This window comes from Mirounga angustirostris, unplaced genomic scaffold, assembly GCF_029215605.1.
Source record: "Mirounga angustirostris isolate CCGP_5_RB_7025 unplaced genomic scaffold, mMirAng1.0.hap1 SCAF_5, whole genome shotgun sequence".
Taxonomy (NCBI): domain Eukaryota; kingdom Metazoa; phylum Chordata; class Mammalia; order Carnivora; family Phocidae; genus Mirounga; species Mirounga angustirostris.
Window position 1 is genome coordinate 114,948,883 of NW_026991713.1, and position 26,645 is coordinate 114,975,527.

The 26,645-nt window shown below is 41.9% G+C and overlaps 1 protein-coding gene and 1 pseudogene across 3 annotated transcripts in view; one reads left to right on the top strand and one right to left on the bottom strand.

Moving 5' to 3' along the window:
- APBB1IP (amyloid beta precursor protein binding family B member 1 interacting protein) overlaps positions 1-26,645 on the bottom strand; it is a 115,966-nt gene that overhangs the window by 13,987 nt on the left and 75,334 nt on the right. For 2 of the 3 annotated variants that reach the window (XM_054507320.2, XM_045874269.3), the window contains exons 8-12: positions 24,826-24,912; positions 22,140-22,283; positions 17,498-17,608; positions 4,867-4,965; positions 4,180-4,303 (exon numbers count right to left, since the gene is read on the bottom strand). In XM_054507320.2, coding sequence (XP_054363295.1) covers positions 4,180-4,303; positions 4,867-4,965; positions 17,498-17,608; positions 22,140-22,283; positions 24,826-24,912 — 565 coding nt within the window. The remainder of the gene's footprint in view (positions 1-4,179; positions 4,304-4,866; positions 4,966-17,497; positions 17,609-22,139; positions 22,284-24,825; positions 24,913-26,645) is intronic. The other variant, XM_064591934.1, reaches the window with a different exon arrangement.
- On the top strand, positions 12,227-12,907 carry LOC123844155 (large ribosomal subunit protein eL21-like; annotated as a pseudogene).

Genomic DNA, 26,645 nt, shown 5'->3' on the forward strand with positions numbered 1-26,645 from the left:
CCATGAGCCAGGAACAGGAAAACACAGGGGTGGAAAGAGGCAGCACAGCTGGGCGAGGCTCTTGATATGCAGGCTTGGTTGGCCTTGCTAAGGATTTGGGACTTATCTAGATAAAGGGCAGTGGGAAGCTTCTGAAACGCTACCGGCAGGGGAGAAATCACATTTACGTTTAGAAAGGTGACTCAGGGCGGGAGAGAAGTCTGCAAATGTAGGGAGTTGAGCTGGTACACCACTACCATGGGAGGCCAAGTGAAAGATCACGGCAGCTTAGGTTTGATGGGGATGGAGATGAACAGACCTGGACAGATTTGACCGATATTTAGAAGGTAGAATCAACAGGATTTGGGGGTGATTGGATTTGGGCATGAGTGAACTTTTCTTGCATGTGTCCTGCATAAGCAACTGGGCAGATGATTATTATTTACAGAAACTCGAGAACAACAATGGAAGAGCAGGTCTGGAGGGTAATATGATGAGTCAGTTTTACAGATGTTGAGTCTGATGTATCCAAGTGGAGCCATTGAGCAGACAGTTGGATACATGGTTTTGGAGGTCAACAGAGAAGTCTGGGTTGGATTTATATATTTGTGGGTGGTCAGCACAAAGATGGTGCCAGGAGTGGATTTAGACCACTTAGAGAGACAGTGTAACAAGAGAACAGGGTTAGGATGGACTGAGTTGTGGATAATTTAAGGTAGAAGAAGAGTTAGTAGAGGAGGTTAGAAAAGAGTGGCGGGGGAAGTTGGGGGTGAGATGGAAGATCTGGAGTGTGTGCTATCTGGAAAGCCAATAGAGGAGACTGTTTCAGGGAGGAAAGGTCAATCCTGTTGATGCTGCTGAAAGGTCAGATAAGAAGATAAGTTTATAATACTTGCATTTAGCAGCATAGAGGCCACTGGTGGGATTAGCAAGAGCCTTCTCCATGGGGTATTAGAAGCAGAAGCTTGCCTGAAATGGGTCGAAGAGTGAGTGAGGGTAGAAAAGTGGAGGCAGCATATGTGGTCCACCCTTTAGAATAGTTTGGTGGTGGCGGGGGTGGGGGGCAGTAGCTGGAGGGAGATGTGGAGTCATAGGAGGGTTTTAAAACTTACTTGCTTGAAGAAGGGAGCAGTGTTGATGAGAAGGACCCAGTAGAGCAGAAGAGAAAGTAGAAGAGGATGGTATAATCTGTCTAATCTTTGTCCTGAGTTCCTGGCACAGAACTTCTAAAACCTGGGTATTTCCAAAGTGATTGGAATGTCTTTGCTATTCAATGAACCCCTAGGATCACATCTGGGTTTATGCTAACAAGATGGCTTGGGATGCGGGTTGGCTATCAGAAACACTAACAGGTGATTAGAGGGTTGGGGGCTTTGAGCTAACCCAACTTCTGGGGAGGGCACTGAAATCAATCATGTGGTCCATGAGAGGACAAAGAAGCTCTGCAGCCAGGACCCTCCAAGACCTTGGCTGGTCCTGATATGTATCCTTTATAATAACATTATAATAATAAGGATAGCACTTTCCTGAGTTCTGTGAGTCATTCTAGTGAACTGTTGAAGCTGAAGGGGTAGTGGGAACCCCTAAAATTGTAACCAGTAGGTCAGAAGTGTGGCTGGCATTGGAAGAAAGGCAGCCTTGTTGAGGATGTTGCCCTTGGCCTGTGGAGTCTGAGCTAATTCCAGTGGTGGGCATCAGAGTGATACTGCAGAAGATCAGCCGGTGTTGGAATAGGGGACCAGAGCATGCATGGAAGGACTGGCTCTTGTTAGGAAGTAACATAATGGACGCAAGCTAGGACGGGTACAGATGCAGGGAAGTTGTTGGGTTTTGTGGTGGGAAGTCAAAGGAGTTCCCATTTGATGGTTCCATTTTCTCTGCTGAGAGTGAAGGATTTGGGGGTTGGAAGTCTGAGGAGAGTGAAGAACATTTGAGACAATGAGAGAAACTAGGAATTACATTGACAGGAACAGGTTTTCTCAACATTATTGGCATCTGGGACTAGAAAATTTTTTGTTGTGTGGGGGGCTGTCCTATGCATTTTAGGACAGGCAGCATCCTTAGCCTCTACCCATTAGATATCATAAGCATTTCCCCTAAGGTGTGATAACCAAAATTGTTTCTAAACATTGCCAAATCTTCCCTAAGGGGCAAGGTCACCCTCAGCTGAGAACCGCTAGTCTAGAGAACTGTAGTAAGATCAATAGGCAGTATTAAGGGCCCAGTTGTGGGTGATGTCCAGAGCTCTGTGGTGGAATCACTTGCTTGGTCTTTTTGGTGAGCAGCCCCCATCCTAAAGCTACCAGGGGGTCCACCATGAGTCATCTCATTAGCCTAAGAAAGACACGATGGCTCAGGAAATTCCTTGGGCTCTTGAAGCTTTGTCAGGAATTGAGGCCAAAGACCAGATATATTTCTTTTTTAAAAAAATTTTTTAAATTTAATTTTATTATGTTATGTTAATCACCATACATTACATCATTAGTTTTTGAGGTAGTGTTTCAGATATATTTCTTACTGAACCACAGAGATAGTCTGTGATCTGAATGATCTGAATAAATACAGCTGATGCCCAAGATGATCCCCTGAGCATCTGATTGGATATGGCTCTTCCTGGCTGCTGACCACAAAACCCAACTTGCTGACGGATACCTCACTCAGCCAGAACCAGGCTAAGAAACCTGTCTGGGTGACAGGATGATATACAATACACTAGCTGCTTCATTCTGGGAAATGGCTGATATGCCAATGCTTGTGAAAATTAACTAGAACAATTAGTTGGTAAGAGACAGAGCTATTTGCTAAAGTCAGTGATCCCAATTTCAGAGAAAAGTGTTCAGAAGAAAAAATTCTTTGGCTGTCTGGAAAGCAAAGGCATCTTAGCGTTCCCTCAAATCAAAGGACTTACAGCCTTATGGGCTCACCCTCAGTGAGTAAGACCTAAGGCCACAGGATCTGCCTCAGAAATAGCCCAGGAGCCTTTACTGGAATAGCGGCTGGTGCTCCTGGGAGAGATGCCCCAGATGGTCTCAGGGTGCCTCATCCCAAAGAGTGACCCCATCTTGGGAAGGGGAAACTTGACAGCCAAGAACTACAAGTGGTGTTTCACTCCCAAGATGAAGACTGATAGAATTAGGAAACCCAACTCCCAACCAACCCCAGCAACCCTTTATTTAGTAACTCAATAAATATTTACTATATGCCAGGCTTGTAAACTCTGGGAACATAATGTGCAACCTGGTGAAATGGTCTGTTGTCCTTTGGAGACTTAGAGTCCAGTGGAGAAAACAGGCACCAGACACGTTCATGGATACATAAAATAATTACAAATCATGGTAAGTGCTCTGCAGAAAACAGTTTTATTCAGCATAAACACTTCCAGAAACTCACTCTACACAGAGCAGCCAATCTGGACACATCCAGTGAAAATATCTTTAGGTGTTGGGTCAAATCTGCCGTATTGCACCTTCTACACTTTCAAGCTGCTTTTACCCTTTGAGCAGCAAAGAATACATATACTGGCTTTGATATGACCATTCTCTAGCACTGAAGGACAATGACCAGAACTTTCCTGCTGTAAATGGTTCCAGTTCTTTCAACCATTATTTATCATAAAGACAAGGTGTTTGAATTACAGCGCAGCCACGGAGAAGACACTAGGCACTTATACCAGCTTCAGAATATCTTCAACTGTGGAGTGCGGGTAATGATCTATACTTTGCAGGGTTGGTGTAAGAACCAGAAATAGTCTATGTAAAATGATGCCTTGCACACACTTCATCTCTCAAAATTCTGTCCTCCTCAAAATACAAACAAGAAGCTGTTATGTTACCATAGAATGTGATGTCCAGGATTGGGTACAAGGCTCTGGCCATGATACCATGAGGCAAAACATTGGGGATTGATCTCGTCCTTTTCGTGGGCTGTCTGCTGGGTGCTAACGAAGCTTTGGACAAATATCACCTTTCTATTCTGATGAGACACAGTATTCTTCTAGTTCACCCTACACTGGTGGTCCCCATCTCATCCACAAGCATATCATGAGAAAAGTGGTTGAAGCTTTGCTAAGAATCACTTACAAAGAAATAGATACAGGTGGGTGTAGAGATCTTGAGCCAACATTTATAAAATGTGTTGGCTATGTTTGAACATGAGCTCTAAGCTTTGAGCAAGTGTCAGGATTTCTTCTTTGCACGGTACCTGTAGCAGGTGGGGCCGGTGGAGCTGGTGGTCCCGCGCTCACAGTGCCCAGGTTTGTCCACCGGGAGGCGAGCCCGGCTCTCGCCATAGCCCGCTGATAGTTATCGTAGAGAGTCTTTCCATACTGGGGAGAGAACACAAAAGAAGCAAGAAAGAAATCCATTTATCCCAAATCCTGCACCCAATTGCAATATATATATAGAAGGAAAAAAGTACTTTATAGCTACTTTTTACTTCTTTCCTGAGTTTTCTTAGTGTATTTCAATAAAAAAAATCCATAGATTATTTTCATGTGTTAAGTGATTTTCCAGATTAGCACAGTCAGTTAATACTTTTACCCAGATGTTAGAGGAGGGCTTTCGCCACCCACTTCTGATCACCGTAGGTCTTCATGTAAATCTACCACAGGTTATGTGTTGTGTTTCTCAACTTAAGCTCTCAACAAGTAAATAAAGATCTGAGAAGCCTCGTGGGAGAGTAAACCCTTGATTCTCAGGTCGTTGGAGAGGTCTGTGTTTCCATCACTCTCACCTATTAAAAAAACCCCATGGGCAAGAAAGTTAAGATGGTATCATAGCGCTGACCCACTAAGGATGGGTCAGCCATTTCCAAGTAGCACAGAGACTGCACCCAGGCCAGGATGCTGGTATACAACTCAAGACAGGGTGAGTCCACATGCTCTCTCACCTTGGCAATCCTTATTCCCATGACCCACTGGTTTAGGGTTCTCGCGTCGTCACAGCAGAGATATTTGATATACTGGGACTCCTTTTGAATTTGGGGATGCTAGAAAAAAGTAATTTCAAAGACCATTTATAAACTATTTATTAGCATCTTCCGAATTTTTTTTTTAAAAACTTAACAATGTATGTGATTTCCTGAGATGGTGGAAAATTGCTGGTAGCAATTTTAGGATTAGGACTAGGGGTACCTTTTATTTTTTAATTTTTATTTTATTTTTTATTTTATTATTATTATTTTTTAAAATATTTTTATTTTATTTTTATTTTTTTAAGATGTTATTTATTTATTTGACAGAGAGATAGAGAGCACAAGTAGGCAGAGACGCAGGCAGAGGGAGAGGAAGCAGCAGACTCTCCACTGAGCAGGGAGCCCGACGTGGGGCTCGATCCCAGGACCCTGGGATCATGACCTGAGCCGAAGGCAGCCGCTTAACCAACTGAGCCACCCAGGTGCCCCTATTTTATTATTTTTTAAAGATTTTATTTATTTATTTTGAGAGAGAGTGAGAGAGATGAGGGGCAGAGGGAGAGGGAGAGAGACTCTCAGGCAGACTCCCTGTTTCCCCGATGAGCGCATAGCCCAACGCAGGGCTTGACCTCATAAGGAACAGGGGTACTTTTAAATGGACTAAATTTTGAAAGGATTTAAGAAACCTGTGACATGATTTATCATAAGCACTTCTTACTATATTATCAATAATAATTTTCTCTTCTGCTTTTTTAGCTTTTGAAAGCCTTCGCATACAGCATGTCTCCTTCCCCACAAGAAACCCGAATTGTCTCTCCATTTATCAGATAAGGGACCTCACCTGATGTAATTCTTATGTCACAGAATTAATGCTCTGTGACTCCCAGTCAGACCGCGGGGTATTTCTGTTACCAGGAATTCAGGATTTCACCCATTCTTAATTGCCTTCTCCTACCCAAACTGGCCATTTTGGCCTCTGGAGGGATGGCCCAGAGAAGGAATATTCTGTTTATTCTCAATTGGCAACGGCTTGAGGTGCTGCACTAGGATCCGGGCCTTCCAGGAGCTCACAGTCAGAGAGAGCAGTGATACTGGCAGGAATGAAGAGGAGGGAGAGAGAGACACTGGTCCCTGGTCATCAGATCACCCTGGGCCCCTCTTTTTAAATCCTCGTTGCCCTTGTAATTTCTGTTGTGTGTGGCTGTCTCTGATAGACTGTGTGCTCCATTACGGTGGGGACCATGTCTGTCACTCACTGCTGAAGACCCCCAGTGCTTAGCACATGCCTGGTGCATGATCAGTATTCTGGTCCAGAGGTGGAAATACTTGTTGAAGGAAATAAATAAGAGCAAGCTTTCCTGTTCAGCCAGAAGTCTTATGGCTACAAGGCGAGGGGCAGGCAACCAAATCTAGATTCTAAGATTTGTGCCACATGAATTTTCACGGGTCTTTGTCATTTTTTTAAAAAGATTTATTTATTTATTTGAGAGAGAGAGGGAGAGCACGCCAAGGGCAAGTGGGGGGAGGGGCAGAGGCAGAGGGGAGACAGGCAGAGAAGCAGACTCCCCGCTGAGCACGGAGCCCCAGGTGGGGCTCCACCCCGGCATCCCAAGATCATGACCTGAGCCGAAACCAAGAGTCAGAAGCTTAACTGCTGTGCCACCCAGGCGCCCCGGGTCATTATCATTTTTAATAAGTTTCATTATATAGAAAAATAATTATAACCGTAACCATTGTGTGTGCACATGGGTGTTTGTGTAAGACCAACTCTTCTGCCTCCACTTCTCAGAGGGGTTTGCTAATCCTGCTAGCATGGGGACAAAGCGGTGGTGAAATGGAACTCCAAGAGAGTGGGGAGCTGTGTTCCGGGGCAGGAAAGGAGCGGAGCTATCAGTTCCTCTCTTAGGGCATCGCACAGACCTTCACTTTTGCTTTTGGCTTCAGCACTGACCATCAAGGACATGGCTATTTTCGAAGTTGATCTAAGTCAAGTGCAATGTGCCTTTGAACGTCAGTTTGAATCTGAGAAGCAGCATCCGGACTAGTCTCCGTGCTGATCTTTCCCACAACTCAGTGGCATTGCTGTCATTGCCCAGAAAGGATAACAAGACCCGTGCAGACTTGAAGAGCTTGATGAGAGGTTAGTAAGTTTGGGTTTTACAGATGAGAAAACTGAGGCCCAGAGAAGTTACTATATATTTTACACCATGGTCCACTAGACTCTTGGAGGTCTCTTGTCCTGCTACCTAGAATTTCTGTATTTATATTAAGCTATTAGGCCAAAATTCCAAACTTTAAAGATACCACAGAAAAAAATTAATAAAATGTAAAGAATTCTTCCTTTTAGCCTTTTGACCCAGTTGAGGAAATTCCACCTTCATACTTTTCTCTGTGAATGGACCATTCTCTTTGTTTAGGTCCTTCGGCTCTGAGAATTTGCATCCGTATCACTGGAAGAATGGTCTTTTTTTTTTTTTTTTTAATTTTATTATGTTATATTAGTCACCATACATCATTAGATTTTGATGTGGTGATCCACGATCCATTGTTTTCGTATAACACCCAGTACTCCATGCGGTACATGCCCTCCTTAATACCCATCACCAGGCTAACCAATCCTCCCTCCCCCCTCCCCTCTAAAACCCTGTTTGTTTCTCAGAGTCCATAGTCTCTCATGGTTCGTCTCTCCCTCCAATTGCCCCCCCATTTTTCCCTTCCTTCTCCTAATGTCCTCCATGCTATTCCTTATGTTCCACAAATAAGTGGAACAAGGCACCCTCCATGCTATTCCTTATGTTCCACAAATAAGTGAAACCATATGATAATTGACTTTCTCTGCTTGACTTATTTCACTTAGCATGATCTCCTCCGGTCCCATCCATGTTGATGTAAAAGTTGGGTATTCATCCTTTCTGATGGCTGAGTAATATTCCATTGTATATATGGACCCCATCTTCTTTATCCATTCATCTGTTGAAGGGCATCTCGGCTCTTTCCACAGTTTGGGTATTGCGGACATTGCTGCTATGAACATTGGGGTGCATGTGGCCCTTCTTTTCATTACATCTGTGTCTTTGGGGTAAATACCCAGGAGTGCAATTGCTGGGTCATAGGGTAGCTCTAATTTTAAATTTTTGAGGAAACTCCACACTGTTTTCCGAAGTGGCTGTACCAACTTGCATTCCCACCAACAGTGTAAGAGGGTTCCCCTTTCTCCACAACCTCTCCAACATTTGTTGTTTCTTTCCCTGTCCATTTTTGCCATTCTAACTGGTGTAAGGTGGTCTCTCAATGTGGTTTTGATTTGGATTTCCCTGATGGCTAATGATGATGAACATTTTTTCATGGGTCTGTTAGCCATTTGTATGTCTTCTTCAGAGAAGTGTCTGTTCATGTCTTCTGCCCATTTTTTGACTTGATTATTTGCTTTTTGGGTGTTGAGTTTGAGAAGTTCTTTATAGATCTTGGATACCAGACCTTTATCTGTAGTGTCATTTGCAAATATCTTCTCCCATTCTGTGGGTTGCCTCTTTGTTTTGTTGACTGTTCCCTTTGCTGTGCAGAAGGTTTTTATCTTGATAAAGTCCCAAAAGTTCATTTTTGCTTTTGTTTCACTAGTTTTTGGAGATGTATCTTGAAAGAAGTTGCTGTGGGCGATGTCAAAGAGGTTATTGCCTATGTTCTCCTCTAGGATTTTGATGGTCTTAGGAGTTTTCCTGAGGGTGACAATACGGAGCTCCCCAGTGTTGACTGTAGTCTTCCATTCTGGCCAGCAGATGGCAGCATACACTTCTGAATGGCTGCTGTGCCTTCTCCCCCGTTAGGGGTTCAAAGCTTCCTCATTAATTCTGAACGTTAGATTTTAGCTTTATTATAAATGTAACCCCAATGATCATCCTCTGTGGGGGCCTTTAAAATGGAAACTCTCTATCAACTCAGATAATGTGGCCTAGCAGCAAAAGTGGATTTGTAACATTAATTAACTGGAAGGTCATATTGATGACAAGTGACTTATTTCCTGGATGGAATGTAACATTCCACAGATGCCTGCAACACTCCCTCCAACAATGGAATCCGCAAAGTCAAACCAAAGTTCTTGTCTTTCCGTACCTGAAACACAGCTCCCTGACTTACAACAGCATTCTCATTGACGGTCATGTAAGAGGGGCAAACTTGGGTCTCTTCAGCAACTTAATGCTCACAATTTTTCTTAGAAAGCAGTTATTATTTTTTTTTTCTCCTGAGAAAATTTTTAAAGTTAACATTGTTACCTTGGGCTTGCTATCTTAAAATATTCTTCGTTTGTTTTTTGGTTCATGCTTCGCGAGAGCCAGGTTCCTAACCGCAGACTATACGTCACGTTGTGCTTGCAACGAAGAGCACCAATCAGCTGTCTGGGTAGAGGTACCCACTCGAGCGGTACCCACCCAATAAATAATTTCTTAAGTATGTTATTTATCCAAAGAGAGTAAAATGTGGTTATTCCATTGAACATAATGGGTTTTGAGGATAAAACAGAGGCAAGAACTCTTGAACTTGGGTTCTGACATGGCCCCCCTGTGATGATGAGGTAGATGTACAGACCTTGGTTCATTCTCACTGACTTCCTTACACTACATGCATACTACAAATGTACATGGGAGAGTCAGCAACCGATGACCTCTGAGGTTGCTTGCAATCCTCAGATTTTATGGTTCTAAGACGAGCTATCTAGTGGGTACGAGGCTCCTTCCTGGCTCCCAGGACGTCATACAGCAAGTCACTGTGCTTGTTTTCCAGTCATGGTTTAGGACCTTGCCAAGGGGTTTCCTCCCTGAGCCTTTCACTGAAAAATTATTTGCAAAGGGGTTTAAGGAAAAAAAACTGCTGGTTCAGTACCACTGGCCAGTCTCTTGTGCAATTGGTTGGATTGTTCCTGAAAGAGAGAAGCTCTTTCATGCAGCACAATACACAAGGGTCAGGGCAACTGCAGATCAGAACAGATCTTACAGATCCTCTAAACTGAGGTAACTCTGTGTTACAAAGGAGAAAACTGTGTCGAGAAAGATTAAGCCAAAGCCGAAGGAATGGCTAAGAACTAAAGACCTGTGCATTCACCAAATACCTTGGGGTGCTAAGAAATATACCTGTCATTAATAAGGATGAATAAGAGGCTCACACCATAATTAGGAAGTGGCGGCTGGGCATGTTGCTGGAGGAGACCTATGTCAACAAAAATATGATTACTCTATGACATGGTGAATTTCATAATAAAAGTTTGAAAACAGAGAATGAGAAAGGCTCTTTGGAAGAAGTGTATTCTATCACTCGATCCCATCTGAGGCACATCTAGAAATTCTGTGTGGCTAAGGCCTGGGAGCCATGGAAAGAAGAGGCAGAAAATGAGCTGGAGCCAGAGTCCAGTGCCTGGTGTCAAGCTCGCATCTGGACATTGTCCTGTAGGCATCAGACATTTTAGAAGATCAGAGGGATGCAGGCAACCCCCGGCAGTGATGTGGAAGATGGGCTTGGAGTGAGGGGGAAGGACAGACAGAGAGGGCTGGATGAGACACCTCTGTGATGGAAAATCAAAGGTTGATGATGGGTTGGACAAGAAAGGGAAGGGACTTCTAGGATGGTTTCTCTATCTGTAGCTTGGAAAAGTAGTTGGGTATTATGGGCGTAACTGCGTCCCCTCTAAAGATATGCTGTAGTCCTAACCGCTGGTACCTGTGAATGGGACCTTATTTGTAAATAGGATCTTTGTAGACATAATCTAGTTAAAATGAGGTCACGCTTGATTAGGGTGGGCCTTAATCCAATACGACTGGTGTCCTTGTGGGAAGAAAAGAAACACAGACATGCAGGGAGTGGAGGGCATGTGATATAGAGGCAGAGATCGGCGTTATGCGGCTGTAAGCCAAGGATTGCAAGGATTGCTGGAAACGGACAGAAGCCAGGAGAGAGGCATGGAGCAGATTTTCCCTCAGAGCCCTCCAAAAGGAACCAACCCTATGGACACCTTGATTTTAAACTTCTGGGTTCCTGAATTGTGAGAGCAAAAATTCCTGTTGTTTTAAGCCAGCTGGTCTGTGGAACTTTGATATGGCAGCTCCCCAAAAGTAATACAGTGGGGATGGTACCACTCATCTGGAGTGGGACTGCAGAAAGGAGGAGTTTGTGGGGGTGGAGAGAAAGCTGAAAACACCATGTGACAGGTTATGGCTGAAGTGCCCTGGGGCACAGTTATCTCAGGTGAAAGACTGGGAAGAGAAGGTGAGACAGTTGTCTATAGACTGGGAATTATTAGTGTGCAGACAACAGCTGGAGATGTGGCTGTGAATATGATTCCTCCGAAAGAGCAGGAGGCTGGTGAAAACAGAATATCGAACCCTGGAGAACATTCCAGTGTGTGTGGGAGGAGGAGGACCCCGCAGAAATGGAAGAGCAGGTGGATAGACGGGTCTGGGTTGAGGGCGAGCCTGTTATCACCAATGCAAATGACGCCAGGAGGACCAGAAGCCTGAGGATTGAAACAGCTGATTGTTCACCAGAAACTGTAATAATAGTTTCAGCACAGGAAGGAGGAGAAGCCAGCCAGAGTGCAAGCTCCACAAAGCCAAGTTATTTGTTTTGTTCACTGTGTATCCTAAGGTCCTGGATAGCAGTAGGTTGGAGAGAAATATTTTGGAATGAATGAGTTTTACTGACAGAATAAAAGTTGAGGACAAGGAGGACATACTGCTCTCTCAGGAAGTCTGAGTGAAAGGGAAGGCAGAAGCCAAAGGTGTGGGGAAGATCAAACTGAGGGAAGTGATTTGGAATACCCGCCCAAGGAATATTTGAATGTGTTGTAGCCCAAGAGAAGAATTCTCTGGAGAGAGGGTGAAGACGCTGAAGCAAAAGGGAGTCACGGATGGTGCAGGTCCCAGGGAAGGGTTAATGTTGGAGGGACTGGCCTTGGAGGAAGGAGCCTTTTCCTCTGAGACACAAAGTTGGAAGGATGATGACTGTGTTAGATTAAGTTGAGAGGTAAACAGGAAGTAAACCAGGGCAACTCAATCCTTCCCTTTTCTGTCTTCTCCAATTAGAAGGCAAGGTGTGCTGACTAGAGAGGTTCATAGGTGAGAGACTCTTTGAGAAGAGTATAGATGATGTCAGGGGATGAGGTAGGAGATTGAGTTGAGCAGAAAGCAGGGGGAAAAGCTGCTAAAATCTTCTGTGAGGGCAGGAGTTGACCTGGTCAGCAAAAAGCAGACTCAAGAACCAAAAGTGAGCTACTTAGCTCAACTGTATGAGCCCCACATGTGATGTGGCTCTTGAGTAGGCTAGGGAAAGGAAGGTGCAGTACTAAGAGAATGTTGACCCTAAATCTTAGCTCTAAGAGATTCAAGATAGGAGCGAAGAGGGAACCGCCATCTTCCAGTAATTCGCCAAAATGACCAACACAAAGGGAAAGAGGAGAGGTACCTGCTATATGTTCTCTAGGCCTTTTAGAAAACATGGAGTTATTCCTTTGGCCACATACATGCGAATCTATAAGAAATGTGATATTGTGGACATCAAGGGAATGGGCACTGTTCAAAAAGGAATGCCCCACAAACGTTACCATGGCAAAACTGGAAGAGTCTACAATGTTACTCAGCATGCTGTTGGCATTGTTGTAAACAAACAAGTTATGGGCAAGATTCTTGCCAAGAGAATTAACGTACGCATTGCGCATATTAAACACTCAAAGAGCTGAGATAGCTTCCTGAAGTGTGTGAAGGAAAATGATCAGAAAAAGAAGGAAGCCAAAGAGAAAGGTACTTGGGTTCAACTGAAGCGCCAGCTTGCCCTACCCAGAGAAGCACACTTTGTGAGAACCAATGGAAAGGAGCCCAAGCTGCTGGAACCCACTTCCTATGAATTCATGGCATGATAAATGTAAAGAAAATAAAAGACCTCAAGACTGTAAAAAAAAAAAAAAGAAAAGAAAAAGATAGGAGTGAAGAGAGTTCGTTCTCAAGGGAACACACTTTATGTTTAACAATAAGCATGAGGTGACCTTGGCCAAGTTCATGAACCTCTGGGAGTTTCTGTTTCCACATCTACAATGTAGAGATGATAATGCCTCCCTCAAAGGGCTGTTGAAAGATTAAGTGAAATAATGTATGAAAGGACCCAACACAGAGCCTGTAACATGAGAGGGCATACTACTATTAATATTAATGACAGAAGGGGTAATAATTAATATTAACGACAGCACAACAGGGCAGGGAGCTTGATGTGCATTTCTGTTCATTCATTCGTTCAACAGATGTGAATTAAGCATTTAATACTGATTCAGGCTCTGGAACATAATAGTAAACACAAAAGAAAAAGTTTATATTCTACTAGGGTAGAAATCCAATAAAAATATAAAACGTTACGTAATATAATTTCAGATTATGAAAACTTCTGTGAGGAAAATGGAGCAGAGTAAGGGGTAGAGAGAAGATGAGTTAATGGAGCAGAATTCCAATGCTCTTTCCATGATAACTCCACGGCCTCTGAACAGACCTCGATAAAAACATCATTTCTCCTGGAATATGTTTACTTCCACTGACCCGTCGCATTTAGCCTCAGACTGGAGTGAGAGAGAATTCACAAAGGAGGAACTCCATCACAGGCTCAGAATGGGAGTATGCCTCAAAGACAAGCACAAGGAAAGAAATGATTCTCGAGTACCAAGTCCTTTCTTTGGATTCTGGCATCTTCCCCGTGAGTATGCACAAGCTCTAAGGGACGGATGGGAGTATGCCTCAAAGACAAGCACAAGGAAAGAAATGATTCTTGAGTACCAAGTCCTTTCTTTGGATTCTGGCATCTTCCCCGTGAGTATGCACAAGCTCTAAGTGACGTCTATCCTGCTTTCTCAGAGTGTGGTCCTGGCAAATGGCAGCAGCAGCACCTGGGAATTCCGTGGAAGAGTTAATTCCTGGGCCTGATCTCAGACCCACTGAATCAGAAACTCTAGGGGCCCAGAAATCCGTGTTTTAGCATCTCTCTGGGTGATTCTCATGCACAGTAAAATTTGAGAACCACTGGTCAACAGAAATATTACTAATGATAAAGTGTTGTAATGATGACTACCAATTAATGAGTGCTATGTTTCCAGACATGGAACTCAGGGTGCTTTGAACATATATTATTTAATCCACATAAGAAGGGTCGGGTACAATCATCCCCACTTTGTAGAAGAGGGCCACAGGGTGTAGAGAGTGTCGATAATGTGCCAGGTGACAGGCCAGGACTCACACTCTCATCTTCCTGATAGCAGGAAGGTGGACTGTCATAATCAGTAAGCTCACACTGAATAAGACACTTTTGGACTGGATTTCTCAATCAGTGCGTGGCTATGGAATCATACAATCTCTTAACCTGCTTCTCCATATCCCTAATTCCTTTTGTAATGTATATACATATTCTTTGAATTCTGTACATCTGTTCACCCTAATGAAATATTTTAATGTCAAGAGATTTTTTTCCCATAGTGGACAGAAAGGGAAATAAGTGACCAAATGTTCATAAACAAGTTAAGTTCTCCAAACTGCAACAGACCCTTTTACTCAGCAAATTAATAACAATTCCCAGTATTGTGGGAAGGTACTGAGAATCATGCTTAAGAGCAGAATGAGCAGGGTGACTGCTCATAAAATTGGTTTGAGAACAAAACTGATCACATTCTGAGGAAAAGGGAAATGTTCCATGAGGACTGTTCCTGACTCCTGTCCATTTCTGTATCTATCAGGCCTGCTTTTTTCCTCTATCTTGGAGCCCTGTACCGCCCCTAAACCCCACTTCAGAGAAGCCCCCAACCCTCTCCTGAAGGCTTAGGCCTTGGATATGTGGGTTTTATTAAGCATTTTTTTTAATTTTTATTTTTTTGGATATGCGGGTTTTAGATGTGCTAGTCCAATACCCTGGGTCTCAGCATGGCCATTCTTGGTGCAGCCCAGAGTTACCTGCAACCCAGGTCAGATCATTCAAATCGTGATTCCAGGACCTACTTCCAAACTTGTGAGTTGGCATGAGAAACTGAGTTCCTGTCCTGCTCGCTGTGTCTAAACCTCATCCTGGGAACCTCTGGGTCTGGGATATTGTTTTTCTCTCGCTAGACATCCCTGCTGGCCTCTGGGCCCCAGCCCTGGGTTTGGGGCCTTTGCTCCCTCCTGACAACTGTCATTCAATTTGTCCGCTCTAAAGTGTATTCCATTACCAACTAAGCCCTAACTGTGGATGTTTGGAGGTAGGACACATTCTAATACTCTGAGTGTAAAACTTGGCTGTGCTTAGGGAAAGCAAAAATTCCTGGGCCCCATCCTTAAGCATTTTGAGTCAGTGGGTCCAGGGCCTTGGAACTTGTATTTTTACCATAAGTCTGAGTCAGCCACTTACTGACCAGCATTTCAGAACCTCTCTCAAAACCTTCTCCCTGCTTAAGAGATGCGGGCATTAGAATGCACACGTGGAAATGAGGGCCTTCAGTCTGCTAATTTCTCAGGGTCTCAGAATTCCAAACAAGGGCTATGGGGTCAGACAGGAATACAATGAAGACACGGTTCAGGCCGGCTGGTGGCAGGCGTGGGGCAGGGCAGAGATTTTGCATCCTAACAAACAGCAGTCTCAGAAAGGGGCCTCTGAGCCACCACCTGGTTGCTTGCTTTCTTTCTTTTTTTAAGTAGGCTCCACACCCAGCGTGAAGCCCAATGCAGGGCTTAAATTCTTGACCCTGAGATCAAGACCTGAGCTGAAATCAAGAGTTGGACGCTTAACCCAGGTGCCCCCACCGCCTGGTTTCTTATCGTGGTTCAGCCACTTACTGGTTGGGGAGTCTCTGTGCTCAGCTTCCACATCTATATTTTAGGGAGAATTATGGCTCTTACCTCAAAAGGTTGGTAAGAGGATTAAATGTATTAATGTATGTAAAGTGCTTAAAACATTGCCTTATAGATGCTATGTGTTTGTCATTATTCTCACTACCCCGTCTATGCCAGGAACAGGAAAGGAGATGCAGGAACCTGAAGTAGGCAGGACATTCTCCTCATCGCTCTTCCTTCTGACCCAAAGGGACCCTTGCCTCAGGGCCTTTGCACTTGCTGTTCTTGTTTCTGGAATGCTCTTCCCTGGGTAATTCTTCCTCCCTCACTTTACTCACATCTTTTGTTAAATGTCATTCCCTCAGAGACCCTTTCCCTGGCCAACCCATTTAAAGAGGCCCTGGTCCTGGCACACTCTGTCCCCTACCCTGTTTCATATTTATCCAGAGCCTTAGCATTACCTGATATCACTTTCTTTTTTTGTTTATTGCCATTTCTCTCACACTGAATATAAACTCCATGAGAACAGGGATTATTATAAGTTTGGTTCACTTCTGTATTCCTAGCACCTGGGACAGTACCTAGCAGATAGCTGGCATTCAATCAATATTGAGTAAATGAACGAATGAATGAATGAATGAATGAACGAATGAATGAATGCCCAAGCTGCCTGCGCTCAATCAGAGTTTTGGGAACGTTTGGGTCTAGGAGACAGACACCCAACTCCTGGAGTAACAGATGCGTGACAACCTCACACTAGTGTGAGCACCTCTGAGATCATCTCTAATGACGTGGTCCTTGACAAAGAATATGTTTGCCATACATGTTAAATGTTAAGTGTTGTCCTCCACTTACGAAAATGATGTAAACCTGTAGTATAGACTTTGAACCACTTCCTCAGGAGAGGTGACATGGACACCCACATGCAGTGTGGCAGCAGACATTTCTAGGAACGTGGTGATGGGCTTCTTCCGTCGGGGGGGGTGGGTGGGTGACTGACCTACAAAGGAATCTCACCAGGACCCTGGTCTTATTAACACCTGCTCCACAGACTTCCATCCCAGATGGAAAATGAGGAACCTGACTCTCAGGAGAAATTCTGTACACAGCCTTGTGCCATACCTATGGAATTAGATAATCAGCACTCTCTGGTATGAGATGTGATTGAGGGGCTGAGAAGGGAAAGGAATTTATGGTGTTTGAGGCAACGGTATGGTCAGAATAGCTACATAAATTCCCTGAATCCATTTCTAGGAGTCAGTTGTTAATTTGGCGGAAAACAATCACTTCTGCCCAACCTTCCAAAAGACGGTGCTAACGTAAACCTTACCAAACACCCGATAATTACCTTTTGATAATATACACCTTAAAAAGTTTCAAGACCCAGTAATGCTATTTTTAGACAAAGTTTTTTTTTTCTATTTTTTGTATTTTCTATATTTTTCCAGGAAATCTTGTGACGTTCCTAATTTCTAAAAACTTCTTACAGCGGAATAATGGTCCAATAAAGAACTGAAAAACCATAGATCAGATTTGTTCAAAATGGAGAGCTTTCATTTTTATAAGTGATGAAGAAGCCTGGACAGATTCATTATAAAATAGTTTTAGATTCAGAAACAGGAACTGAGGGCAGAAATGCTTCCACCTTTCCTATTTTGGTTTAAAATGAAAAAATTACTATGATACACTTGTGGTTAATTATATAACATTTAGCATTTTTTTCCCTTAAAAGGAAATATTGACTCGAATTGCTCACAAATCTAAATCAAGGACTTCTTATGACATACCTTTAAAACAAAGCAGTAGTCAGTGGGTGCTTTATATTTCATTTTACACTGAATCCCATAATAAATGTTGACATTTTCAAACTGTATAAAACATGCCAGATCTCGAGATGTCTGAAAGACAAGGAAAAAAATAACCTTAACTGAGTTGACAGCTAATAATTTTTCAAGGCTGTCCTTGATGGCACAACTAAGGATTACATGTTAGCAGAAAAATATTGAATTTTAGGTAACTTATTTAAGCATCTATCATGTATATATTTTCTGAAAGTCAAGCCGGCATTTTTAGAGGTAAAAGAGCACACCCCAGACAAAACGGTGTGCCATAGACCCAGCAGTGGAGTGGAACGTTGTACTGCTTTTCTGGCACCTGTATGTGGACTCCCAGGGCCAGAGCTGACTGGCTGACCTTGAGCCGCTGTTACTGGTGCGGTCAAGGCGAGGGGACTGACCACCTAGTCAGAAATTTCATTCTGGCTTCTGCCATTCCAAGTCAGTGATTTCATGATTGAGCATTCAAAAAGAGAAAGTCCTCCTCAGGATGAACAATAAGAGGTAAATCTGATGCTCAGTAAATCAGCACACACGTCATGCACTTCTCCCTGAGAAAAAAAAAGATTCCTTTCATGCTTTCTCTTCGGTGCTGACGTTGCCATGGAGACAGAAACCTCTCCACCATGTATAATGTGCTTGTGAGGACTGCAATCTCTCATCTACATATTTGGTTACACTTCAATTAAAATTCACCCTATTACTCTTTTTTTTTTTACCTTCACATTCTATAATTCTTTACTAGGTTATTGAATAAAGAGCAGAGGGCAGAACGGCTACACCTCAGTGCACAATTCCTCCTTTAAAGATGGCTGTACAGTTTTTTTCTTGTAAGATATTTTCTTCTGGATTTTCAAAGTCTTGTTTTCTTTTAAACTGAAAAAATAAAACCTATTCATCATAATTTTAAGAACAATGTATTATACATTTATATAATTAAATGAAAATCTTCTATGCTCCTTTTTTCTAATTCCATTCTTTTCTCTGGAAGTACCATTGTTAATAGTTTGGAAGTATTCTTCCAAATGTTTCTGGGTGAACATTTATATACATATGTATATGGGTAGACATACCTATATACATACATACACATAAACAATTTTAAAAATATGGATGATGAGATTTTACTATAAACACTCTTCCATGAACTTGCTATTTTCTTAACATAGTATCTTGGGGTCTTTCTATGTCCAGACATACGGACGGATACACAACAGTCATGGAGTGAGTACACAGTGCTCCACTCCATGGGCGTAACGATTTATTTAACCATTCCTACCACAGATGACTAGAGGTTATTGTAATCTTGCTCTTGCAAAAAATACTGTGCATATGAGCAAATATTTCCGTGCGGCCGATTGCTAAATGCGGAGCTGCCATTTGAAAGGGTATTCCCCTTTATAGTCGAAAAGATCTTGTTAAATTGTCCCCCAATTTGGCTGTATCAGTTTATATTCTAACCTTCTGAGCATACAGTGTCCATTTTTCTTACTTACTCCTGCTGAAATCTGGATATTATCAACATTGTTCATTTTATCAATCTCATAGGAAGAAATATTTCACCTTTCATTTTACATTTCCCTGATATACTACTGGTAAGACAGAGCAACTTTTTAATTGTTCACAGGCTATTGATATTTCTTTTTCTGTAAATTCTCACTTAATAAGCTTTTCTGTTTCTCTATGAGCAGGTTTTTTTTTTTCTTATTGATTTGTTGAGGTCTATATATTTTGTGGGTATTCATATTTGGTTATACATGCTAAAGTGTACTCTCTAACTCCAGAGCTAGTCTTTAACTTCTTGTTTGGTATCTTGGGCAGTAAAGAATTAAAAAACCCCTGGGTGGGGGGTTGGGGTAACTGGGTGATGGACATTAAGGAAGGCACTTGATGTAATGAGCACTGGGTGTTATATGAAACTGATGAATCACTAAATTACTTCTGAAACTAGTAATACACTACATGTTAATTAAATTGAATTTAAATTAAAAAAATTAAAAACACTTTACATGGTCAAATTTGTCCTTTTTAATTTTGAGTTTTTAGTCTTACTGAAGGTTTCCCCATCCCCAAATTATGAAAATATTAACCTATATTTTCTCAGAAAATTTAAAACAAAATATAGATAAAAGAAGATTTTATATTTTTTCTAAATATATTTAATCAATCTATGATTTAATTTGGAACATGGTATGAGGTAAGAAACTATTTTCTCCAAATAGATATATGATTTTATTAAATACCAATGCTATTTATTAAATACCATAGTCATTCCCCACTACTATAAAATGCTCACTTTAATTTCCCTTATATTACTAGATCTGTGTTGATCTGTTTTCTCCACTTGTACTGTTTTTACCTAATGTTTTGGCATCTGGAAGGAGGAGTTCTACCTCAATTTTCTTCACAACTTTTTTTTTTGGGGGGGGGAACAGTATCTCTTCCTGATTAATTTTATTTTATTTTTTTTTTTTCAACATGGGGCTTGAACTCACAACTCTGAGCTCATGACCTGAGCCAAGATCAAGAGTTGGACACTCAACCAACTGAGCCACCCAGGCGCCCCTCTGATGAATTTTAAAAATCAGTCAGTGAAATTCAAGTCAAAACAATCCTATTGAAATTTTTCTTGGGGGACACCCAGATGGCACAGTTGGTTAAGCGGCTGCCTTTGGCTCAGGTCATGATCCCAGGGTCCTGGGATCGAGTCCTGCATTGGGCTCTTTGCTCAGCGGGGAGCCTGCTTCTCCCTATGCCTGCCTCTCACCCTGCTTGTGTGCTCTCTCTGTGTCTCTCTCTCTGACAAATAAATAAAATCTTTAAAAAAAAAGAAAGTTTTCTTAGGATTTAATATATAGAAAGTTTGGGAAAGAATATCTTTTCATCCACCAACATGGTATATTTCTATTTATTTCAGTTCTATTTCACTTCCTTTATTAAATTTTATATTTTATGCCACATAGGTCTTGAACATTTCCTGTTATGTTTATTGTTCAGTATTTTGTATTTTTTTGTTCCTACTGTGCATAAAATATTTTGCATTATATTTTAATTTGCATATTGTTTGTACAAAGGAAAACAGTTTCTTATTTGGTAAATTTATTTGGTCCTAATAGCTTTTCAGTTGAGTGTCTTATATTTCTGGTAGACAATCATGTCAAGTGTGACTAAAAAGAGTTTTGTCTCATCTTTTCCAAAAAATTCTACTTCTTATTCTTTTTCTTGACTCCTGGATTGTTCCTCCATTCCAAGGTTAATGGTAGCAGTGAGAAAAAGTACTTTGGTCCAAAACCAGTTGAACACTTCTAATTTAATCACTAAGTGTGTTGTGATAGGTTTATTTATACATCTCATTTACATGTAAATGCCAAAGTCTTTTTTTCCCCCAAACACTTCTAAAACAAAATTATTTGTGGGTCAGCTCCTCTTACGTCCCCATTATGGGACTGGACTGAAGATGGCACAAATGGGAAGGTATCAGTTCTCTAAGATCGACACTACGTAGGAGCCGTTGCTGCCCCTAAACCGAGTGTTACCCATAGTGCCTCTCCTGCATTCCAACAGCGGTAAGAGAGTCTTCCAACTAGAGCGGCAGACCTGGATATTTCCCAGGACTTCACCTGCTTGGGAACGTGGGTCAAGCCTTATTGGAAGAAGCCTGCAATTTGTACATATGCCATTTGGTGGTGCCCTGGATTTGGAAGTGAAGGCAAAATGCTTCAGAGTACCCCAGATATAGATGAGAGAGGTATCCTAAAGCTTTTTATGGGTAAGCAAAAGATGGAAATGCCCCAAGCCTCTAAAAAACGGTCTTAGAAAAAGCTAAGGGTCAGAATGAGAGTCAAAATTCATTTCAAAGATGGAGAATTTATGATATGCTTGTAGATCTGAGGCAATAATCTTAAATCACCACGTAGTTTAATGATACCTAAGACACTCTTCTAAAATAGGCAGGTAAATGCATCTAGTACACCTCAGAGAACAATTTAAATGTTCAAAGTATAAGGGGTACAATCTTAATGTAGATCTCTCAACACTTATACCTCTATGATTCCAGATAAAGGAAGTTTACTATAATGGTAAATACAGAGGAAGAAAATCTTCAGAAATAGATATGTAAAGTAACAAATTAATCTCTAGAAAAGTGCTTCTGCCATAATTTTTGAAACCTGACTTTAAAATAGATAAAATTCGGGCGCCTGGGTGGCTCAGTTGGTTAAGTGACTGCCTTCGGCTCAGGTCATGATCCTGGAGTCCCTGGATCGAGTCCCGCATCGGGCTCCCTGCTCGGCAGGGAGCCTGCTTCTCCCTCTGACCCTCCCCCTCTCATGTGCTCTCTCTCATTCTCTCTCTCAAATAAATAAATAAAATCTTTAAAAAAAATAGATAAAATTCTTCACCTTCAGGAGAAAGCTATGGAAAAATTCAAAAGGACTTCTGCAATTCTGTCTGAATAGGGTATGTATTTGTATAAACATCGTAATAACATGAATTTCAGAGCGAAAGAGTGCATTTAAGTTGCCACCTGAGGATTTCTTCAGTTTCATTTTCATAAAATGATTTTTTGATAAAGAGTTTTATTTTTCCTTCTCACCTTAGTCTTTCCTTTGGGTACATAATAAATTCCAGAAGCCCGTAAAAGAAAATAGCGCCTTTTCCAGGATTTCTTTCCATCTTCTTTCAAATAAAGAGCTCCTTCAAGTTCTGGCACAATGATGGATGTTCCACAGAAACTTTCCTGAAATTGAAATTCCAATTATAGAGAACCCAGGAAAGAAACAAAAACCACATTTTTGTTCACATTTAAACAAACTATGGCAAACTAGGCTTTAGGCTAAAAGTCATTTGTTTATAACTCTGAATGCATACAATTACACTGCATGCTATTTGTCAAAAGAGAGGAGGGATACCATGGTGGTTGAATCTCAGCTCTTGAGTTACACTTCAAGGCTTCTTCACCACTTAGCTTTGTGAACGTGGGCAAGTCACTAAATCTCAGTTCCTTTACTTGTAAAAACAGAGTCATAATAGCCCAGCTTAACAAGAAAGGTTGTGAGTACAATCTTGGTTTACTCTAAAAGTAAGCATTCCATAAAGGCTATTTCTGTTATTGTAAGTTGGTAAATACAAGAATTATTCCTTTTCCTACAAGTAAAAAAATTACTATTTTACTGCTAGGAAATAGAAAAATTAGAATATATAATCCTATACCTAAATATGTGTAAGTTAATTTATTCCTGTGATGGTTTTCTTACTGAAGAACAAAACAAGCAATTAATACTATGGTAACAGAAAAGGAGAGGGACAAAATAAATTTTCTGGGTGTAGATTTTCAAATGTCAAAACTTGCGTACAGTTATATAATTCTTAGAAATTTCTTTTAAAAAGCAATGCAGTAAAATTACATATCATTCTATCTCCCAGTTCAAATACTCAAATTTATTTTGGGCTTTCTTTTTTATAACTTTCAACCTCCTTTTGGGGTGCCTGGGTGGCTCAGTCGTTGGGTGTCTGCCTTCGGCTCAGGTCATGATCCCAGGGTCCTGGGATCGAGCCCCGCATCGGGCTCCCTGCTCTGCTGAGGCCTGCTTCTCCCTCTCCTACTCCCCCTGCTTGTGTTCCCTCTCTCGCTGTGTCTCTCTCTGTCAAATAAATAAAAATAAAATCTTGAAAAAAAAAAACCCAAAAAAACCAAAAAAACTTTCAACCTCCTTTCATTCCATCTCATAAATGTAGAATAACTTTTATTTTTGTACCCTGAAAGTAAATTTATATGTAGTAGAGCTGGGATACATTTGTGTTCACATTTCCCCCCAGTTTAGCTAGCATTAGTTTCCTTGTCAATAATCTTTTCAATCAGACTTTTGTTCCAAATTGGAAAGCAGGATAATGCTGATTTTTCACAGTATAACATGCTTTGTATTTTCTTTCACATCCAGCTTTTAATACACTGCTCAAGTCCTGTATCAAGAACTATTCAGGCAATTGTATACATCAAGGCACAAGCAGTCCCTGATTTACAGACAGCTGATGGATAAGCACTGATTAAAAACAAATGGCTGTGTCAGGAAACTTCACCCTCCCCTTCCATGTCTGTCAGTCCTGATCACTGCTAGGTACACTCAGAACCTGAATCTCCTTGCTGCTAGGGACACCTGGTGCTTTCTCTTCCTCAACTCAACCTGGAGTCTGGTAAATGCAGAGAACATCCCCATTCCCACTGCAGGGCCTCTGCGGGAAATACCCACTGTGTGCTCTTGGCCCCTGAAAGCAGAATCTGTAACATGTTTTCAGAACCTTGGGAGTGGCTGAAGGTTCTAGCACCTCCTCCACCTGGTACAGGGCTGGGAGAATGTGGTGGGGAGAGAAACCTGTGCGGGAGCCTGGCCAGACCTTGGTGAATGAGAGGGTGTTCGTCAAAGTCAACCAGCTGGTTCCAGGTGTGAATGTGGCCCAGGTGTCACTGGGTCTTCTGAGTTTTCAGAAGAAGCCTCAAATCTACTAATTCAAAAAAAGGTCAACACACTGTTGAAGAGGAAGAAAACCTGTCTAGGGCTCCAGCATGCCCATCTGTGACCTGTGATCTCTGCACTCCTTTGCATTATGTGCTGGGAACAAAGCCCTGAGTTTCAGCATAGTTAGTATGTGAAAACTCACTAGGAGTTTAAAAAAAAATCAACCATTAAATGAACTTCTGGAACATGACCCTATAGTGATAATCACAAACATGTGCAGAGTAATCGACACAATGCTTCCACTACCTCCTGGGACAGCTGTAATAATTCAATATGATCCAGGAGACTGAGGTCCTTGGACTCGCCCGATAACACATGAACCTCAGTGGTAGGCCCAGAACTTGTGTCAGGTTTCCCAACTCCAAAGCTCATCCTTCCTACCACACCTGGCTACTGGAAGAGCGTCTTAGAATTCACTGTAAAGGTTTGGAATTCCTTACATCTGACTTCTGTGGTGCACTTAAGTAATGAAAAACATGGAACGTTAAGAGGTGAGTTTTATGCGGATTCGTAAGTGTTTTAGTCCAGAATTACTAATCCAACTTCATGAAAGTGAAATATAGGCCAAAGCCATACTTTTAAACAACTAACTCAAAGAACCAGTTTAATTACCTAGCTATAATTTAGTAATAATTTGATTTTAAAGCCCCAAGTTAAAATTTCAGTGTGTCTCAGAATCTCCCATTGTTCTAAGAAGCAAATAATTTAAAAATAGATACAGTTAATACCCTTCTCTTTTCTTCCACTCAGCAAAATTAAACTTACCTCAAGTAAGGATTCCTTGTTCTTAGCATTCATTTTCTCATTTGTTTCCTTTCCTTCTTTTTTTCCTTTGTTATCCAGGTAAAAATTCTAAATAAAATATACAAAGAGCAGATCAGTAAATGTTCATCGCCATGCTAACCACTGCAGGGAACCCATGGTCTTGCTGGAGAGAGAACACCCACCTACAGGAAATAAAGTGGGAACCACAGCCTATGGTATGTGTCAACCAAACACCTACCGACCGACCGTTTACCAAGCGCTGACTACGTCGTCACTGAGGCTGATGTAAAACCTTCTCTTCTAGGGGCGCCTGGGTGGCTCAGTCGTTAGGCGTCTGCCTTCGGCTCAGGTCATGATCCTAGGGTCGTGGGATCGAGCCCCGCATCGGGCTCCCCGCTCTGCGGGAAGCCTGCTTCTCCTTCTCCCACTCCCCCTGCTTGTGTTCCTGCTCTATCACTCTCTCTGTCAGATAAATAAATCAAATCTTTAAAAAACAAAACAAAAAAAACCTTCTCTTTTTTTCTCAGCATTAAAATGCTCTAAATACCATAGGAGAGAACCCAGATCCACAACAGTGTAGATGCACTTAATGCCACTGAACTATACTTAAAAATGATTACAGTGGTAAATTCCATCTTATGTATATTTTGCCAAAATAAAAAACAACGAGCAGTCATAAGAGTGAATGCAGAGTGCTGCGCCCAAGTACCCCTCGCTGGAGAGTCCTGGAAATGTGAATTATGTATGAAAGAATGAGCAGAGAACACGAATGAGGAAACCCTGTAGCATGCGCTTTTCATCGTCATCTGGGAAAAGGAGAGCACCTGCAGGGATAGGTAAGGGAAAAGCCTTTCTAAACTGTGAAGGGCCTCATTTTATGAGGATATCCCAAAGGGTCAGGATCTGCAGTTGTGTCTTCTCTGAGATTTTCTCTGAGACCCCTCTCACTTTTTCAGCTCAGAATAAGTTTTTTCCCTCTCCAAGTGATGGTGCTATACTGTTTTCGTTTTAAAGAAAATGGAAAAAACACAAAGTAAACCAGAGCTGGAGTTCAGGGAGCTTAGTCCTTAGAACGGACTGATCGCCCTTGGGTCAGAACTTTTCATCAGTCGGGTGGTCAGCCAACGCAGTTTGGGCTGCTCTGTAGCAAGCAGCAGAGCTCAAGAGTGAACTCATTATCTGTTACACATGGAGCTGTGGGCAATCTGAGCTGAACAATAAGAGAACTTTAAAATGGGAAATGAGACTTTCAGTTACAGCTTGCTCCCTTTTCTCACAGCTGAAAATGCAAGATTCGGAGGCAGCTGAAAAGCAAAGAAACAGAGCATTACTTTTTAAAATATATTTTAAAAATACATTACTTTTAAAATACCACCTTCTTGGAATTAAGAGCAAACCAAGCAGTTATCAGTCCATGAATAAAGATCTGTGAGAACCCTCTACATGTAAAATACCCCTGTTCTGAGAATCTTTTTCTGTCTCATTGAGAAGATATGTATAAATAGATGGCTATGATCTATAGATGGGGAGCTACATGAGACACTGCATAAATTCAAAATGAGCCATTTCTATAGGTTTTCAGAAAGGAAGACAATCACTGTAGGCTGAAATGGTCAAGGAAGGCTTTGCAGAGGGGGTCAAAGTTTGAACCAGGCCTGGAAGATGTTCCATATTCAGATAGGGAAAAGGAATGAGGAAAACATTTGAGGCAGGAAGAGAAGCATGTACAAAGGCCTGGAGGTAGTTAAGGCCTGGGTATCTTCGAGCCACCAGTCTGGCTACGGCTCGGGACTAATGCAGCACAGCTGAAGACCAGACTC